This window comes from Eurosta solidaginis, chromosome X (assembly GCF_040869045.1).
Source record: "Eurosta solidaginis isolate ZX-2024a chromosome X, ASM4086904v1, whole genome shotgun sequence".
Lineage (NCBI taxonomy): Eukaryota > Metazoa > Arthropoda > Insecta > Diptera > Tephritidae > Eurosta > Eurosta solidaginis.
This window is the reverse complement of record NC_090324.1, coordinates 142,536,493-142,557,424: the sequence shown is the minus strand read 5'-3', so window position 1 is coordinate 142,557,424 and position 20,932 is coordinate 142,536,493. Positions and strand designations below refer to the sequence as shown.

Here is a 20,932-nt window from a genome sequence, read left to right as displayed (position 1 = left end):
TCCCGAACGATATCGACCTAGGTCAGTCCCGTACTGCAGCCCTACGACAGTTCCACGGCATGGAACGTTCCCTCTCAAAAAAGGGCGATCTCAAGCAGCAGTACGACCAGGTACTCGAAGAATATCTGTCCCTAGGCCACATGGAAGAATGCAGTCCCAACGAAATAGAATCCCTGGGTAAATACTGCTCATTCTATCTCCCTCACCATGCAGTCGTAAGGCCAGACAAAAAGACAACAAAAGTCAGAGTTGTGTTCAACGCCTCCAAAAAGTCGGGTTCCGGTCACTCCCTCAACGATGTTTTATGTACCGGACCAACCCTCCAACCCGATCTCCGACTTATGTTGCTGAAATGGCGAACATATAAATATGTGTTTAATGGCGATGTCGAGAAAATGTACCGCCAAATCCTCTTGCACCCCGATGACCGAGACTACCAACGGATAATATTCCGAACCCCCGAACACAGTCCAATAAAGGACTACAAGTTAAAAACGGTCACCTTCGGGGTTAACTGCGCGCCTTTCCTGGCTATTCGCACTCTACACGAGCTGGCGAAAGACATAGCCGATTCCCATCCAAGCGCAGCCCCAATACTAAAATCCGAGACGTATGTTGACGATATTTTATCTGGCAGTCATGATCTTCAATCAGCCGAGCAATCCCTAACAGAGACCATAGACGCTCTCAATTCAGCCGGCTTTCCCCTAAAAAAGATCACGGCAAACCATCCCAACATCCTCCAAAAAATAGCGAAAACTGATCTGCTGGAAACAAACTTTCTCGAGTTCGAAAAGACTAGCACCGCCAAGACCCTGGGCATCCAGTGGAACGCCCTAACGGATACATTCTCGTATACCGTCGACTCAAATCCGGCATCCACGGCAGCCACGAAGCGGCAAATCCTCTCCTCCATTGCGAAACTTTTCGATCCCGCAGGGTGGCTAACGCCAATTATGATCCAAGCAAAAGTCTTGATGCAAGAGCTATGGCTAGACGGGACTGACTGGGATGAGCCAGTGAAACCCCTCCGTCTCATCAAGTGGGCGCAGTTCGCCGACAATCTCCCAACGATCTCGGATATTCAAATACCACGCTGGATAAACTACCACCCCGATAAACCAGTTGAGCTCCATGGCTTCTGCGACGCTTCGGAAAAGGCTTATTGCGCGACACTTTACGTAAGAACCACCGTAGGAACTCAAGTATTCTCTCACCTTTTAGTCTCTAAAGGGAAAGTGGCCCCCCTAAAAACCGTAAGTTTGCCACGACTAGAGTTATGCGGCGCGGTCTTTTTAGCCAAGTTAGTCGCAGTTGTCCAATCCCATCTCGGCCTCAATCAGCGAAAGTTAACCCTGTGGTCTGACTCCGAAATCGTTTTAGCCTGGCTTGAGAAACCACCTCATTCCTGGAAAACCTATGTCTCCAATCGAACTGCGCAGATCATCGACCTCATCGGCAATGCCACTTGGCGACATGTACGCAGCAAGGATAATCCCGCAGATATGGGCACCAGAGGATGCATCCCCCTCGAGCTAGCTAGCTCATCGCTATGGTGGAATGGCCCAGAGTGGCTTTCCCGACCCCCCGAGGACTGGCCAACACCAACGGCCAGGAATATTGTACCCCCCGAACTTCGCCGAGTCGAATCACTGCATGCAGCGGAAGAGTCGGAAGACTTCTTGGAACGGTTCTCCTCCTATCCCCGCGCCCTACGCGTAACAGCGTATATGTTGAAGTTTGTAACTCGGCTGAGAAATGCTGTAGGAGGCAATCGTACCCCTAACGATCCCGCCCTCTCTTACGCCGACGTCATGCGCGCGAAAACCCGTCTGCTAAGCTTGACTCAGTCGAGATTCTTCGCTTCCGAAAGAGCCTCCCTCGAAAATTCAAAACCAATCGGAAAGCGAAGTCCCCTACTGGCACTTGACCCCATCCTGGATACAAACGGGATTCTCCGGGCCAACGGAAGATTAGTAAATGCCGACATGACCTACAATGAGTGTCATCCCATCATTCTCCCCGAAAAGGCTAGATTTACTACCCTTTATATAAGGTTTCTACACGAGAGCTTCCTCCATGCGGACCTCCGCCTCCTGCAACAAGCTATGAGGCAGGAATTCTATACCCCCCGACTCAAACCTCAACTGAAAAAATGTATTTTCCAGTGTAAAGTCTGCACCATCCATAAGCGACAAACGCAGTCCCAAATAATGGCAGCTTTACCCCCCGAACGATGCACTTTCGCGCCCCCCTTCACTACTACTGGCGTAGACTTCGCCGGCCCGTTTCAACTCAAAGCTTCGATGCTCCGATCTCCAACCCTCGTAAAAGGTTACGTGGCCGTGTTCGTTTGCTTCACTACCAAGGCGATCCACCTGGAATTGTGTTCGGATCTCACTAGTAAGGCTTTTCTCGCTGCCTTCGCCCGGTTTGTAGGGCGTCGTGGGTACCCGAAGCAAATGATGAGCGACAACGGCACAACATTCATTGGTGCTAAGCGAGCTACCGAAGTAGAGTTCGTCACCTTCCTTAACGAAGTCTCGACAGATATTGTCCAAAAGTATGCGCCACAAGGCATCGATTGGAAATTTATACCCCCCGGCGCACCCTACATGGGCGGATTATGGGAATCTGCCGTCAAAAGCTTTAAAACCCATTTTAAAAAGGTTGCCGGAACACACAGCTTCACCTTTGAGGAATTCTCAACCCTATTAATTCGTATCGAGGCCGTTCTCAATTCTCGCCCTATCTCCCCACTTTCCCAGGATCCAGCGGATCTCACCACCCTCACACCCGGCCACTTTCTCCGAGGCGCACCCCTTCTCGCCATCCCCGAGCCGAACTATGAACACCTCTCTATGATCAACCGGTGGGACAGGTTGAAAGTTTTACATCACCAATTCAGCAAACGCTGGAAGAATGACTATCTCATGGAGTTACATAAGCGTTATCGATGGCAAACCGCTCAACCTCCCCCTAAAATCGGCGATCTAGTCGTCATTAAGGAAGACAACCTACCCCCTACCGAATGGCGCCTAGGACGCGTGGAAGACACCCATATAGGAAGAGACGGCCATATCCGAGTCGTCGACGTACGCACGCAAATTGGTGTGCTCACCAGGCCTATCACAAAATTGTGTTTCCTGCCACCAGCGGAATTCGACTCAGAACCCCATGGTTCCCTACCATCTCCCCAACCAACTACAGTCCACTAAGATTACCTATCGATACCATCTCAGAGCATAACTTAATCATCCCGTATCTCTCACAGGCAGTCCCTAACCTGGCGTTTCCTCTCAGACATACCACTAATACGCATTCATATTCTCTTTCACAGATGGATCGTCAGCGCCCTCCGGTTCCCGCACCACGCCGCTCGCTTGAATCGCGAGTCGTAGTGCCCACAGCCCCGCCACGACACACCAATACCGCGATGGCCGACTACCGGAAATGCCGATTGTGTATGCGGCATCACGCCCTCTTGAGGTGCCCTGCCTTCTTGGCCATGCAACCGCAACAACGCGCACTAATCGCTAGGGCACATCAATATTGCACCAACTGCTTGGCGCTGTCCCATCGCACCGACGAGTGCACCTCCACCGAACGCTGCCGGGTCTGCGGGCATCCCCATCATACCCTATTACACCGGGAAACCGGAGGTCGCCACCCGTCATATGCCGTTTCACCACAGCAGGAGGCTCGTCCGACATCACGCCGCCCGGAGCTGCACCGTCGCATTTCCGCAGCTCATCGTCGACATCGCCAGCCACCAGCCACCCATCGTTCTTCGAATGCATGTCAACCTCAACGGCCATCAAATGTCGAAAATCGCACTATACGATGCACCGCCACCGGATTGCGCACGTCAACTTACAAACATAAAGTTGGAAAAATATTAATTCAAGAAGCAGTTCGGGCTCTGACCGAGCTGCAGCACACGTTAGGCGCTTAGTACGCCTAGGCGGGCCAGGATGTTTGCGCGGCGTAGGCTACCAACCGTCCCATCTCCCTTTTGTACATACGTATATCCATGAATTTATATCTATTCCGTATCTTGTACTGTATTTTATTATGGAATTGCATTATAGTGAATTACCCGCATAATCTATGAATTGTATTTACCCTTTAAATTCCCTATTGGGAACACTAATGGACGTGTGGCAGCCTCCACCGCGAAAATCCACCAAATTTAATTCGCCGCAAATGCAGGATGGCGATCTGGCATGATCGACATCTGTCAGAAAACAACCACCTTTTGTCATGTAAATTATTATTATAAAAACCTAGCAAATTTATTGTTCATTTTTGGGCTCTACAAGTAACTTTTCAGTTTCATTATTATTATAACGTTGTGCAAATTCAACGATTACTTTCACTAAACTTTGCATAAACTAAGAGTGGTTTTATTAAAGTTTGCATGAGCTAGTATTGCGTCAATAAATTTCTTATAAGCGACGAGCTTGTTGTACAGAAAAGTGGTTGTGCATAATCAAAAGGTTGTATACTTTGTAATTAATTCTCTCGTGAGAATCCTGCCACTAATTTGTGCATAACTATCAATTGTATGATAAAAGTTATTTTGTGAAATAAACGAAATCAAGTTAATCAATATTCTCGTTATTGCCTTATTTGCAACCTGAGTTTGCATCGCTCCACTATAAATTTATCAACGCGTGAAAACGGGGATTGAGGTTTGGCTGCCGCAATTAAAATAGATTGTGTAGATATCTCCAGTTATTGGTGAGTTCGAAAATAATTGCACATTAGCTGACAAACGTCCTCATTGTTCGTCGGAGTGCAAACAACATCCGGAAATTGAAATCGGGATAATTAAAAGCTGAGGACCCTGGTCTGACAGCTAAAGTCTGAGGTTTCAATGTTATTACGGCAAGGAGGAAGCAATTGATTGGACGCCCACACTCCTCCACAAGAGATCAACGCAGAACCAGTTGTCGGCGAGCCCGCCATCACCACCACCTTATCACCATCGCCGCATTCACAGCAGGAGTACCTGGAACACAGGTGAGTCGCATCTTCCATCCCAGTGTAACTACATATCTTCTTCAATAAATAATTATATGCCGACAATGCCATTTGTGTTACAAAGTTTCGCTCGAACGGTGACATCTCTTGGCATATCATTGTGATATTCAGATTACGTAACGGCAACTAGAATATCATGTGATAAAAAATCATATCATTCACTGGATTATACGTTCCTGTTTTAGATGATGATCACAACGTCAGACGACATGATCACAACTTCACGGGATTTCATCATTCACATTGAAGTTACACCCTATTTTGCCACCACGGGGCATGCAACTGAAACAACCGGTAGAATATCGGCTGCATGAATTAATGCTGATAATTGTGCACTAAGCGTTTAATACACAGCTTGTTTGGATGGCAACAAATTGATAGGTATCGAGTTGACAGCAGATCAACCACAAGTACTTCAAAAATCTTTAGGAGATATACAAAAGATAAACTTCTCGCTGTTGAGGGTGTAAAAGGCGCCTATTTGATTGGTAAAACTTTAATCAGCATTTACGAATCAGTCACTACAAAAATAGTGGTTTCCCATTGGGAAAATTAAATCAACGTTATGTTCCAACACATGCCGATGTCATAAATAATGAACTACAAATTCGTAGACATTATGTAGATAGTTGTGAGCCAGTGCCAGAGATGACAATCAATAGGGATTACCCAGATTACTATTGTACTCCCACTTTGAAAACTTTCGCCTGTACATCGAATAGCAAAGGTTGTATGTGTATACTGGGAACAGAAGATGAAGCCATATTGGCTGTGAGGGAAAGTAAGCTGTTATAGGTGCGTCAGGAGTTGATGGCAAATGTAGTAGCAAGTGAATTTATTGATCTACCATTTGCTGACTCAGAGGTGTATGACATATGTATTGGTTATCGAAGCAAACACCTCACTTGAGCGAGACTTCACAATTGATGATGAAAAAAATGCAGAATGTGCCGATATACTACCACTATTTCCCAAATCTTACCTATCAAAGAATTTTATACTGCAAACCGCTGCAGCATGCGATATGCGCGCGTCTCTTTATGAATTAAAAATCCAATCTATCGAATCGAATATTCAAGCATATGAGATTAAACCTACAGGGCGTCAAATTACATATAAACAACAATTACTTACTGCGATAGCAAATGAATCCTACAGACATTCTGCAGCACTCCAGAAGAAGATAATGCTTTATGTGGCTACCCCAAACCTGATGAAATCTCCCAAGCTGCGCCTTTTGGTCGAGTCTCATACCTACTCTAAGCGTGAAATCGCAAAGATGACTTCTCTGGAAAGACGTATATTTGAGTTACATTGGGCAAAAAAATTAAAAAAAGGAGGAACAGCCAGCTTAAACTGCAACGGATACTCTTAATGTACTACGGACCGATCGGGACGCTCCATTTGCAGAACTACATAGTAGCATGTTTGCTCAGCCTTATATACTGCAAATGCATCAGAAATTGAAAAAGATATCTTTGGTTGTAATCCCGTATCCATTATCAAAGCAATATGTCGTGTGGATGGGAAGGAAATTTCACTTTTAAGACTTTTCAATGCTATTTGCGGAAAGCCACTAGTCAACTAGTTTTTACTAATATTGCATTTTTAGCACACCATGCAGTATCTATATTATGTTAGTGGTCCACATAGATTATCAACCGTTTAACGTTGTGTGGTGAACCTCATTTCCAAATTAAGCTGCACACGGAAAGTTGTAAGTATACGCCAAAGTAAATGGCGACATGGAATAGGCCGACGATCCAAATGTTATGCATTAGGCCTATTGAAAACTTGCAAAAGCATTTCATATTTATCAGCTGCTTATGAACAACTTTAAGTTAGTCGTAAGCAACTAAAACTACATAACAATCTAGTGCATAAAAAATGCATTCATATTGTTGTGCATGGCAACTCACAGCCTTGTGCACACAATATTCTTTAGTTATAATATCTGGCGCACGTGCACGCACCAATTTAGGTGGCCCTGATGATTGGAAAATGGAAATGAAAAAGCGTAGCAAATGTCAAATTTTATACTTCATTCCTGACTGTCAATGCATGGCAATACCGGCATTACGCCTCATGCGATGCTACAAACGCGACGCACTACATGTCGCACATTACATATCTCTATCAATCATTCATTCGGTCGAGATTCAAAATAGGTACTTAATTCCACCAATACACGTCGAAAATAATGTTGAATGGTGAAAATTAAATTGCAGAGGCAGTCTTTTATACCTTTTAAGCCAAGTTGTGAACCGTTCCGTGTGGTGGCAGGCCACTTGTGGTAAAACAAAATACACCACAAATTATGTAGCACAAGATTCAGCGACATAGACCGACAAAAGTCGAATTATTTAAAGTGAAACACTAAATCACCATACACAGTGAATGCATGAGTGCTAAAATCAGTTTTTTTCGTTTCTTTGCGCACATAAGTATTTACTTTTGGCCTTTAGTCTTTTATTTCAATTAAATTTTCCTGCTTTCATATGTATTTAATTATCGAGCTTTGCTCATATTGCTTTATACAATGGTTTTTGTAATTGATATTAGAGAAAAATTGTAAATTTACAAACGGCGATGGTTACTAGGACATGTTTCTGAATTTCACTTCTTCAGCTGAGCTCCCGAAAAGCTAGCTGATGAAGAAGTGAAATTCAGAAACATGTCCTAGTAACCATCGCCGTTTGTAAACTTACAATTTTTCCTGCTTTCTTTTGCGAAAATACATGGGATATCTTGGCTTTTACCCCACCCAAACACCATTGGCCACCCAACAAGCCCATTACGATCATAATAATAAACGCTCCCACTTCCAGAAATGACTGGATTCACTCTGAAATGCTCCAAAACGGAGGCAAGCGCCAATGTGTTCACCATTGCTTGCCGTTTGTACAACAAACCTCAGGGGGTAAGATTGTGTCCGACATACCGGGGGATGACGACCGAAGCGCGTCTACGCGAAGTACTCATACATAGATATTGCCCAAATTGCTTATCGCCATTTCACCGCCTTGAGATATGCCCGAGCCAGGATCGATACCGACGTTGTAATGAGCAACATCATACGGCGCTCCATATGGACGACGACCAGCCGCTGCCAACGCCAGGTAATAACGACGACGACAATGCGAGCTCGGATGGAGTACTCTCCATCCACGTTATCGAGCAATACAAATCATGGACACAGCAGGAAGAAGAAGAAGAGGAAGAAGATAGGCTTGCCAATTCAGCGGAGGTAACTCCGACGACACAACATGGCGGCTTAGATACTGAGCAATTCCGACCACCACTACGCCACGAGAGACCTGAGTCCCGCTCGATGATGCACGGCACCTTGGTGCGCCCACAAGACGGGGATGACGCGGATACATGTCCTTTCCGTCCGTCGCACCGCCGTACTGGTAAACAGCGTGCCGACGCGAACCGCGTCCGTCCCGCTCGTCACGACGGTTTGCTTGGAGGGAGGCCCCTAATAGAGTGCGCAACAATCACAAGGCTCTCGTTCGGCAGTGTCAAACCCCTACGGGCTCTAGTGGCACCAACCATAACCCGAGCACTTATCGCCAATGCGCCGACGGCAATAGTCCGCATTGAAGCCGGAAGCCGTTTTCATTTGTTCCGCGCCCTTATAGATGCCTGCGCTCCCACCACCATTAATGATGCCAATATGGCCAAGGATCTTCACCTAAAACACACCAACACCACGCGCCATTCGCGGTGCACCATAGTATTGAGAGGGAAGTATGGGGTAGCTAGGAAAGTTACAACACAAGCCACTCTAGTGGCAAACTATGCCAGAATGAATCCAACGGCGAATATGGACCCGTCGATAACTGCCCCATTTCAGTTTATAAAGCTGGCCGATCCGACGTTCTACCGATCATCACTGGTGCTGCTCACTTCGAGCGCCGATGTCTACGTCAATATTATGGTCAGCGGCACACCCTCATCGACTGTCGGCGGGCTGCTCACCCAAGCCACGATTTTCGGTCTCGTTGTGTTTGGAGCCCACCCACTATAAATATTTTTGTATATTCAAACGCGCATACTAAATATTGCACGGAATTACAAAACCACGTACTTTTACCTAATCATTTCCTTTCTCTTTCCACAGGAGAGCGAAACGTGAAGTCAATCTCACAGCGTCCGCATCTGCATATCTATGCATCGCCTTACGGGACGTGCGATGACGTGGCATTCCTTTATTTCTCTTTTTTCTTTGTGCTTCCTTCGTTCCTTGTTTTTATTTTCATTTCTTTTTTTCCGCCCAACCATATTTCTCTACAATTACGTGGGTGCGCACCGTGGCCACCACGAAATTGTACATTGATATTTTTCTTGTACAAATGCACCACAGAATACTCCGGCCAAAAAGAACAGTGAAGAACACTATCAACATAAAGGTGTGGTGCAGTTATTTTTAATGATGCAATTTCCCTTTCATATTTAAAGTTAAATTTGAAACCTTCTAGACTAGAATTATTAAGATTAAGTTTAGAGCATAAATAATTTGAAATATCATTAACAGTTAATGAAGCGCGCGACCGAGAAACAAAACCTGCTCTGCGAGGCAGAACGGCAATCACCTCCCTAGGACCAACAGGTTGCACCACAGAAACGTCGAAGCAGAAATTGATGTTGAAGTTGATGTAGATGTAGAAGTTGACGTAGATGCAGCTGACGAACCCACTGTGCTCGACTTCTTACGACATTTGCTAATACCTGTACGTTTGCCTTTACTACCCGTATCAACAGACTGTATCCCAACAGCATAACTTGTGTTATTGGTTTTTGATGTTGTAGTATTGTTTGTAGTTTTGTTGTGCGTGTCATTGTTATTAACTATACAAGAAGCATAGGTACTGGCTTTAGCGCCACCAACGCTGTTGACCAACGCTTTAGACACAGAAGAAGATTTTATCTCATTGTTATTTAACGATGTACTATGTATGTTGGAAGGTGTTGATGAAGCGCCGTGAGCATGTGTGTCAGACAAAGAGCGATGGCCTTCGTGGAGTGATGACTTTAGCGCGGTTATGAGCTCTACATTCCTATCCTTAAGCAAGTTAATTTCACTCACTAAAGATACGAGTGTTCGTTCAATATTAGCCGTGTTTTTTAACACGCGTATATCCGTTTACGCTTAAACTTTATACGAACTGCTAAGCGACAAACTTTAAATACACCTCTGAAATTGCTGCGCATAAATTTCGTCCTACTAAATTTCAATACGCATTATACTCAGATGTAACTGAAATATGTGTCTTTGTTTCACCCTCTACACTAATTCTATGTATTCTATGTGTGCCCACAATTCATCGCAACTGATTCAGCTATATATTATACCCTATGGCCATCAGAGCCTTGTGTCTCCGCTTTTCGGTACACCCTGTTGCTGTAACTAGTTGTTTAACCACAGCCGCTAGATGGGTATCCTAAGCATTATCTAAGCGAGGATAAGCGTTTTTTTCACGCGCAAACGAAAAGTATACGCGTGTAAAAAAAACACGGCGATTAACAACAATTCGCTCATTGTCATTGTTTACGGTATCGACAGTTGAGTCATTGCAAAGAATAGGTAAATCAATTATTGTATTTGCAATTGTATTTATCGATGATGTAGCACTGACAGTTGGGGGTGGCGAGCGAATAGAGCGACGACGTTCACATGCACAAACCTTACAATAGAAAGCGCTATTGGTTTCACTCAAAAAGTCGAGATCCGAAGGCAAAACACCGGTACATTGCAAATGAAAAAATTAACTGCACTTAGCGCATTGAACTTTAGGTTGACCGCGATCGACCCTATTTCCACAAACACACGGATTTTAGATTAGGTGTCCAAGTAAAAAAAAAGCAATCAATAATGATTTAATATTTGCAAAAATACAAGCGAGCGCTTAGAAGCGCGTCCGAACAGCGCGAAGGTTGACAAAGCGTTTAAAACAACTAGCTTTGTATAGTATGTGTAACTGTCTGCCAAATCCGTGGGAGCGTGGTGTGTTGGGCAAGGCACCCGCCACCCAAAACAATTCCTATTGAAAAGCTGCCTCTTTTCTCGACGACCATGACAACCTTTGTAAAGACTACTATGATTGATAATTTCCATTTAATATCAGGACCCTTTAACGTAAATCCTAATGGCAGGCTGATTAAGGTCCACGAGAATTTTAAGGCTAAGTTGTTATGGTTGGAAAAGCGAGTTCAGTCGTACTGTCGTTGAGCTGGAAAATTTATGATAATCGAATCGGTACTCGCCAAGGGACCTCACTTTCCGTCATTTTATCAAGGCTGATTTTCATATATTATTTGCGTAATGATGTTAGAAGTCACCAGCCTCATTTGCCAGACACTTTCAATAATAGCTTTGTCCATCCAGATTCTTCTAATCCTTCTAGACTTGAAAGAACATTCAAGCAATTTTATCATGAAACTCGAATACAAATTCTTGAAAAAAAAGAAGCTTGATGTTTCGTTTTCCGGCAAAAATGTCAGCATTCATTTTACGAAAATTATAGTTTCATGTTGTTTGGCTGAACAAAGCCACTATGGAAAGTGTCTGGTAATGAGGCTTTACTTTTTATATCGTTAAAAAGACAATATATGAATGTAAGCCTTTTTTAAATGACGGAAATGAGGTCCCTTTATAGTGCACATTCATGCACAATATCTGATAAAGCCACTATGACCAAGCTTCAAAGTATAACACCATTCCTACTTCAGGTGGAAGAAATCGTTGACGAAATTTTAGCTTTTATAACATGACGAAGGTCTGGCGGTCACTTGCTCTTGCTCTACATCGCTTAAAGTACATTTTTTATTTAACCCAATGTTATTGTGTGCGTTTTTTTTTTTTTTTACATTTTAGTATATCGTCGAGAAGCATGGGAAAACTCTATTACCACAGTATTTGGGTATGTATAGAATTACTGTTGACAGCGGGCAATATTACTTTGTAGTAATGCGGAATGTATTCAGTTCTCATCTGACTATTCATAAGTAAGTTTCTATCAATAAATTATAATATTTTATACTCATGAGCTGAAAACTATTTTCTTAACCTTTCAGGAAATTTGATTTGAAAGGCAGTACGGTGGACCGCGAGGCTTCCGAAAAAGAATTAGAGAAGCACTTACCAACATATAAAGATAACGATTTTATGAAGCAAAATGTAAAAATCGAGGTAGGGGAAGACGCTAAGAAACAATTGCTGAATACTCTATCAAGTGACGTTGATGTGAGTAAATATCGTGTAAATGATCATTGTTTGAATATTAAAAGACTTTTTTACATGTTGTACGTCATTGGATAAAGCTTTTAACAAAGTTACACATTATGGATTATTCACTCCTAGTCGGCATACATGATTGCGTACGAGCTGAAGAGGAAGCATTACATGGCGAAAATTTCCAAACGACTGGACGGAGCGCAAACAGTGAAAGTGAGGAATGTGACAGTGGTGAAAGGTGAATTAAAAAACTGTTTATAAATTGGGGTTTGCACATAGCAAAAACAAAAAATATTGCACATAGTATATATATACTTCAAAAAACGAAAAAAGTTGTACAACATTTTAACAGATCTAGGTTTGAAGAATAACCTCAAAAAATTACAGAAATATTTTTGGAAGGGTACAAAATACCACCTAAGTTATAAGAAAAACCTGAGATATTTTTATTTTACGCAAATTGTTTTTAGGCTGGGTGCGAGTTGCAAAGAAAAAATTTAGAGTATTTATAGCTTGCTTTTTAACTTAAACCTTAGTGTCAAATTTCAAAAATAAAAAAAATTGGATTTTTTCACTTAATTTTTTAGCTTATGTATTTATGCAAATAAAATGCGCCGGTGCATTCATAAGACGGCTATACTTCGAGCTGCATTTGGTGTCCGATTCATTGTAGAACCGTGTGATGATCGTTTTAAATAGTTTTGGCTTAACGCGAAAGGAATTGGATCCTTGATCATCAAATGTGGATCGAGATCTGCTCAACTTCCTCATTGGAATTTATATCCCCTTCTGAAATGGTTTTCACCTCATAATAAGGCTGAAGGTGCGAGAAAGGTTTGAAAAATCCTTCTACTCCATTATTACAACCAAGCTCCCATAAACATCATGTTAATTTTACAGATTTGTACGCAATGTAGGTTAGGTTTGGTCTAGGTTGAACTGGACGGTTCTTGAGGACCTTACAATACAGACTGAATGAGTCCGTAGTATTACCAGACGTTTTTTTAACGCCTAATTAAACAAAAACCCTTTCATAAACCAGGGCCTATGTTACAAAATAACTCCCTCCTCTTGCCAAATACTAGAAGCTTTCTAGGTTCTATGCCACTAGCTGCTTCTAGGTCTGACAGTTTTGTCACTCCTAATAGCTGGAGTCTTTTAGCGTTTTCTTTTCTGGCTAAAGTGTTACGCTTTTTGTACGCCGCGCAAGGGTGGTTGTTCTATTCTAAAAAACAGGGAACGCCTTTACGGGGTATTTTGTTCTTTTGTGAAAATTGTTGCCTGCTCGCAACGCAAAAGCGTTACACTTTTACCCTGTATAAAATGGCGGTGTGGCAATGCAACTCTGTGAAACTCTCAATTCGCTCTTAAGTTCCACATATACTCTGTTAATATGCGGCACAAATCACCTTCCCAGATTGCGCATTCACGAGTTCAAAATTTCTTCGTTCTGCGCATCCACGTCACAGTTGACTGTTTGAGAGAGAGAGAAAAAACAAAGAGCTAAAGGAAAATGACGTAAGAATTGCCCATAAAAAAGAGCTGATCTAATGTTTACATGCGCAATGCGCAATCTTCTTGTGTGATTTGTGATATGAGTGAATATGGTCAGTTGAAATGTTCTTTGTATGCACTATAAATTTTGAACATTTTCTGGGGTAGGAGTAACTCTATTAAGGCTTCACCATTTACTTAGGCAACAATTTATTTCAGAAGAGAAAACGCTATTAGCCTGGCAAGCGCAGACACGAGCACAAAACGTGCTCGATCGTTACTTCCACCAACCCGCACTTCCTACATCTGCTTTCACTGGCCAAGCCTAATTAAATGCATGTCACGCCAGAAGGCAGTGTCCAATCAGGATACCCGTCATGAGTCTACAGTCCACTCTCTTTAATGATAGAAGTAGCTTTGTTAGTCTAAGTTTGTAAGAGTTATACATGATCTTTGACACTTTGTAGCCCCGCGATTGGGTCCGCGCCTTTCCCACTTGGTCAAACATGTGCACCTCTCGCCTTCTTTTAATCTCGCCCAATCTAATTGGGACATTTACGGAACACGCAGGGATGCGCAGCTGTTATATAGTTCATGATCTTTTTCATTCACATCTATGCCCAGGGACCCAATATAGACGTATTCTTCGCCCTCTCCCGATTCTTTTCAGGGATTGCTTACACTTTAATACACATTTATATGCTGTGCTATGTGAGATTATTGCCTTAATTGCTGCTTTGCTGTCAATATAAAAGTTGACGCGTCTGCAGTTTAAGTTTTTTCTTCCACTGTTTCTACTGATTTGGTTACGGCTACTTCTGGCGCCTGTAAAATGCTACATTGATCTGGCAGCTTGTACGATATGTTTATTTACACTCCTTCCACTACTTTGGAACCATCGCTGTACACCTATTGCCCGTCCGTCATTATTGTGGTTCAGAGAGCCCCTTCGAAGCGCGGATACGGAATATGGTTATCTGTTCGTTCTGTAATGTAAATGACGCTATACGACTAAAGCCGTATGCTCTGCGCTTAAGGTGCCTCAAGGCACGGACCCTCGTTTCAGTTGTTAACGTTATGTTCCTTATCACCAGGTCTACAGGTGGAATGTGGGTAATGGCATACTGTGCAGCCGTCGGTGTTGTTTTCAGGGCTCCCGTATTGCTAAGCATTGAAAGCCTGCATACTCCTTCTAATTTTTTGGGGTAGGTTTTTTTTGTGTGTGCCCACCAAACAAGGACTTCATAGTAGAGGATAGGATTACAGTCGTTGGAAATACCCAATGAGGGAGAGAGGGCGATAAACTCCACGTACACTCCAGCATTATTTTACGTGCATAGACTGCAGTCGATGCCTCTTTTCACTCTCTCTTGCACGTTGAGATTGCGCGACAACGTACTTCTGGGTATTTAGTGCAGGGTTTATCCTATAGGGTCACCCCTACTAACTTAGGCCTGGTCCAATTTGGGACCTTGTGCTTCTTAGTAAACAACACCATACCAGTGTTCTCTGCGTTGGCTCTCAACCCGACATTAAATGCCCAAGTATGAATATCTCTGAGCGCCGGATCAAAGAGCTAATCGTTGGAAGACACTTACCACTTATGACAACGTCATCTGCGTAATCCGGTACTAGCCCGACCATCTCGAGAACGATTTGTAATGACCACATGAAACCTACGCCATACCGCCCTCCCACCCCCTAGATTCAAAATGAACTTGGTATCGCCTTGGCTGTTAAAGAAACAGGGGTTTTGATCATGCTATTTTAAAAAATTAGTAACTCGTGAACGGTTTGTCGAAACTCAACGTTTTCTACATCAAAATGTTCGTCAATTAATATACTTTGTCATAAAAAATCGTTGTTAATAACAAATTATTATTTTGCTAAAAAAATCCTGTTTGTTTTAAATAATTAAAAATTAATAAAACTTCTCCGCCTGCCAGAAAATTTTGACACATTTCATTCAATTCTACAATCCCTTAAACAAATTTTGTTGAAAAAAGTCCTTATTTTGCATTAGGTCAAAGGTTATACATGTTTTTGTGACAGCGCTCCTACCTCCAGCGCTAGACGAGCACGCTTTTTTTATCAGTATAAATCATCCACGAAATTTCGGTCACACTATGACACAGAGCAGCATCACAACGTTCTCGTCTAGCGCCGGAGGTAGGAGTGCGGTCACAAAAACATAACTTTTGACCTAATGCAAAATAATGACTTTTTTTCACCAACATTTTTTTAAGGGATTGTAGAATTGAATGAAATGTGTCAAAATTGTATCGCAGGCGGAGGAGTTTTATTTTCATATTTGCCGAGTCACTCTGCATATTTGTTGTTTCAATTGATTGGCCTATATATATTTGCAGTTTTCAATTGTTGTTATTTGCTCGTGCACATTTGTTTCATTTTATTCTCATTGTCACAGCAGTTTGCATTGTGTGTTGTTAAGCGTCATTTAATAGTGGTCTTTAACTGCTCATACAGTGACCTTCAAACTGCTCATAGAGCTATTTTTAGTGCCTCCTTCTTTTTAACCAATTTTTACTTTTTTAAGCATTTTAACTAAATAATATTGAAGTGACATTCTTTACCTTATAAAGCTGTGTTTTTTTACATCTATAGACGTTTACCCTTACATTTTATATGGACTGCTAAGCGTCAAACTTTAAATACATCTCTGAAATTGCTGCGCATAAAATTTTACTACTAAATTTCAATACAAATTATACTCAGATGTAACTGAAATATGTGTCTATGTTTCACACTCTATACTAATTCTATGTATTCTATGCGTGTCCACTATTCACAGCAACTGATTCAGCTATATGTAATACATTATGGCCACCAGAGGGTTGTGTCTCCGATTTTAGGTACACCCTGTTGTGTAGCCAGTTATTTAACCACTGCCACTAGACGGGTCTCCTAAGCATTATTATTAAGCGAGGATAAACGTTTTTTACGCGCAAACATAAACATTTACGTTTGTAAAAAAACACGGCTGGATACGCTTTGGGTATATGGGGCGGGTTTCCCTCTTCAACTTTCACAAATAAAACCACTACACTTCCTTTAAAAATTCCCAAATAGGTAGGCTTTTATTTTATGTATAATGCTTATTATAAACTAATAATTTTGATTAGTTAGATCGGTATATAAATTATTTTATATTTTAAAATCACTCAAACTTTCACAATAATATTTCGCGACAATGGTATCGATAGCCGGACGGTAATGAGCGAACTAAAACTTAAATCTTAAGCTCTAAAATTTTGAGCCTCCTGCGCAGCTAGGAGACGGTAACTATTTATATGTAATTATGTATGTAAAAGGAATGTACAAAGCTGAGTGCACGGTAATTGCGATAAGCAAAATTTTTTAAATTCTTTGTTTAGAGGGTGGCTCATTAAGGTAAGTATTTTAACACATTTGCAGGGTATTTCATTAGGTAAATATTTTTGCAAAAGGTAAGTATATTAGCAAACGTAAGTAACTTAAAAATAGTTAATATTTCATTAGGTAAGAATTTTAGCAAAACTTAAGTATCTTAAAAATAGTTAATATTTCAATACTTCATGTTACAAATAAATTTTGTAAAATCATTGTATACTACAATTTTTAGGTCAATTCAATTTGGGCTCATGTCTCCAACATGGCGGACGGCCTGCTCTGATGAGGGGAGCAGCAACTCCTGCATCTCCTCCAAAGTGCTAACCGCTGTTGAAAACAAATTCCTCAAGCGCTTCTTAGTGGTATTATTGTCTGCCCGTTTCTTCTTTGGTTTTAAAATTACAGTCCTTTTTGTTGTCTTCGTTTTCGGGGCTGGAGTCAGGAGTTCATTGTTGAATCATTTCCGGCGTTCTTCCTTTGGCCGCTCACGGTGCAGCAGCGTGTGGTGAGCGAGGCTACATCGGTGGCAGCTATCAGGGGAGCTGCATGCGCCCGTAACATGGGATGTTGCCAAACAATTTATACAATACTAGCGGCCCAGTACGTGCTTCGCTACGTATAAGGTGAAATATTAAATCAAACAAATTTATTACAAAAAAAAAAGATATTTTATTAATTGCTAGCTATTTTAAAACTTAATCCAAAACATTTGGATAAACAATATTTTTTGTTTTTCCATTTTGAGCATGATTAAACAAACGGCTGGGGTACCGACTCTGGAACAGGCAACATAAAATTGGCCATGTGAAAAACGTGATTCCTCAAAATTCACACCACAAACGTTAAGTGTTTGCCCTTGTTGATGGACATCGCAAATGATAAACGCACAGGATATTTTAATCGTTTGAATTCAAATGGCATATCAGTTGGAATCATAGGGATTCGCGGTATTATTAATTGGTCTGGAAGCACTGCGACCTTTGTTCAGATCTATTGTGCAAGACTTTTCAGCCCAATTTTGTATCTGGAGGCTCTTGATGTATCTAAGTACCTCTTCAGGCTTTTTACTCCATATTACATAGGGATTAAGGGTCACACCACCTAGATGAGATAGTCTCTGCCTAGCTAGAGCGAAGCATTCGCAGAGAATGTGAACCGGCGTTTCATCATCCAGTTCACAGAAACGACAAATTTGGGTATCAGATAGATTTAAAATACTTAAGTGATATCGTAGACCGCAGTGTCCCGTGTAGTACCCAGTAAGAGTTCTTAGGTCCTCCCTGCTTAGGTTAATGAGTTTGGCTGATACTTTCGTTGCTGAAAGTATAAACAGTTTGGCCTGCCTTTGCCCTGGGCAATCAATGCAGTGACGTCTGAATTGTTTAGTTTCCCAGTTACATATAGTTTCCCTGGTGTGTGCTTTTGTGAGTCCACAAAAGGGCTCTGGAGCATAGAATGCTGATGTAGCACCCTGCTTTGCTAGGTAATCTGCATGTTCATTACCTTCATGTCCCTGATGTCCGGGAACCCATCCAAACAAAACCTTGTTTTTGGCTCCGAAGGCATTAAGGATTTCAGTGCATTCATCCACCAACTTAGATGTAACTACGTAAGATTGCAAGGCACGCAGTGCCGCCTGGCTGTCCGACATAATGTAGATGCTCTTCGACGTAGAGCCTCTCCGCAGACATTCTCTACCACAGACCTCTATTGCATGAATTTCTGCCTGAAATATGGTGGGGTAACATCCCATTGGTATCGATTTTTTGAAGTTTAGCCCATTGATGCCAGCTCCCGTTCTTCCGTCATCGAATTTCGATCCATCCGTGTACCAGCCCTCTGAGTCAGGGTCGTTATAAGGATTCCCTATTTCCCAGTGGGTCCTGTCCACAATGGACACTTCAAAGTTCCGTGAGATTCTAAGCTTAGGGGACATTACGTCACGCAGTTGTGATGAAGGATTTCCTATGAATTTTCTTATTACTTTCATATGCCCTCATATTTCCTTCCTTCAACTCAGAAATATTTGGAAGTCTTAGTGCACGTAGTGATGCCTCTTTCTTTATCAGAATAGACAAGGTAGGTATTTCCACTAAAGCACTAAACGCGTCAGCAGGGGCGGTTCTCATCGCACCCTTATGCCAACGCAAACTAATCGATGCAGTTTGCTTAATTTAGCCGTTGCCTTTCTTTGTGTGGCCTTCTGCCACCAAACTAGAGAAGCGTAGGTGACTATTGGCCTTACGACAATATTACGATCTAATATTGTATCTTCGTGCCTCCCCGTGATGCAAATAACTAGGTAATCTGCATATCCTTATGTGTTAAATCCCTTGGTTTTCATTAACTGAAGGAGGTCATCAATGACCAGGGTCCACAGGAGAGGGGAGAGCACACCTCCTTGTGGGCAGCCTCTTGTGGCCGGAATTGATTCAGTTGTCCCTTCCAGTTCCAAATGGATTTTTCTACTCTTTAACATAGATAGCACCCATCGTATTATCATAGGGCTTATGTCCTTGTCAATCATAGCTTGTTCGATAGCTTGATGAGTTGTGTTATCGAAAGCCCCTGATATATCAATAAAAGCGCAGAGGGCTATATTTTTGGACTCTAGAGCTTTTTCGATTTTTACCGTGAGACTATGAATAGCCGTCTCCGTGGATTTCCATGACTGGTAGACGAACTGATTCCTACACGGAGGGAGTTTATTTAGATTGACCTCCCTGATATGCTGATCTAAGATTTTCTCCATACCTTTTAGGAGAAACGAGCTGAGGCTTATTGGTCGATACGACGAGGGCAGTTGCTCGGGTTTCCCTGGCTTTGGTAAGAATACTACCTTAAACTCTGCCAACCTGCTCGGGATATGGCCGAAGATGCCTTATACAAAGTGGAAAGGACTGGGGCTATATGCTTTATCCCTTGCTGTAACAGACAAGGGTAGACCCCATCCGGTCCTGGTGACTTGAATGGGCTGAACTTAGACAGAACCCATTGCACTCGTTTCGCAGTGGTGAGCTTTGTTGCTAGGCTTTTTTCATTAACACTGATCGTTGGAAAATCTGCCATTATAGTTGGTGATTTATAGCCTGCTGTGCAGTCAGGAGAGTGTGTTTCGAGTAATAGTTTGCTCATCTCTTCCGGCCGCCTGTTGTAGCTCGCATCTGTTTTTTTTCAGCGCGCCATTTACATTTCTGCGGCCACCGTGGTGTGATGGTAGCGTGCTCCGCCTACCACATCGTATGCCCTGGGTTCCCACCCCGGGCAAAGCAACATCAAAATTTTAGAAATAAGGTTTTTCAATTAGAAGAAAATTTGTCTAAGCGGGGTCGCCCCTCGGCAGTGTTTGGCAAGCGCTCCGGGTGTATTTCTGCCATGAGAAGCTCTCTGTGGAAACTCATCTGCCTTGCAGATGCCGTTCGGAGTCGGCATAAAACATGTAGGTCCTGTCCGGCCAATTTGTAGGGAAAATCAAGAGGAGCACGACGCAAATTGAAAGAGAAGCTCGGCCTTAGATCTCTTCGGAGGTTATCGCGCCTTACATTTATTTTTATTAAGTACATTTCTGTGATCTCTAGAAAGGGCTTTTTGTAATCGAACCGCTCCTGGAAGATCATTAATCTTTTCACAGTGTTCTCTCCAGGTAGGCCTTTTAGATTTCCTAAGTTCTTTATTGTAAGATGTTAGAGCGACTTTGTATGAATCCCAGTCGCCCGTAGCTCTCGCTTTATTGAACAGCTTCCTAGCCTGGCATCTTAGCTG

At 42.5% G+C, this 20,932-nt stretch overlaps 1 protein-coding gene across 13 annotated transcripts in view; it reads left to right on the top strand.

Moving 5' to 3' along the window:
• The window catches only part of PIP4K (phosphatidylinositol 5-phosphate 4-kinase), a 1,849,876-nt gene that overhangs the window by 721,303 nt on the left and 1,107,641 nt on the right, over positions 1-20,932 (top strand). For 12 of the 13 annotated variants that reach the window (XR_010947853.1, XR_010947854.1, XM_067758108.1 and 9 more), the window contains 3 exons: positions 11,927-12,057; positions 12,127-12,295; positions 12,340-12,524. Coding sequence is in view for 11 of the 13 variants with exons in the window: in XM_067758108.1 (XP_067614209.1) it covers positions 11,927-12,057; positions 12,127-12,295; positions 12,340-12,524 (485 nt within the window). In the remaining 2 variants the exon portion in view is untranslated. The remainder of the gene's footprint in view (positions 1-11,926; positions 12,058-12,126; positions 12,296-12,339; positions 12,525-20,932) is intronic. The other variant, XM_067758111.1, reaches the window with a different exon arrangement.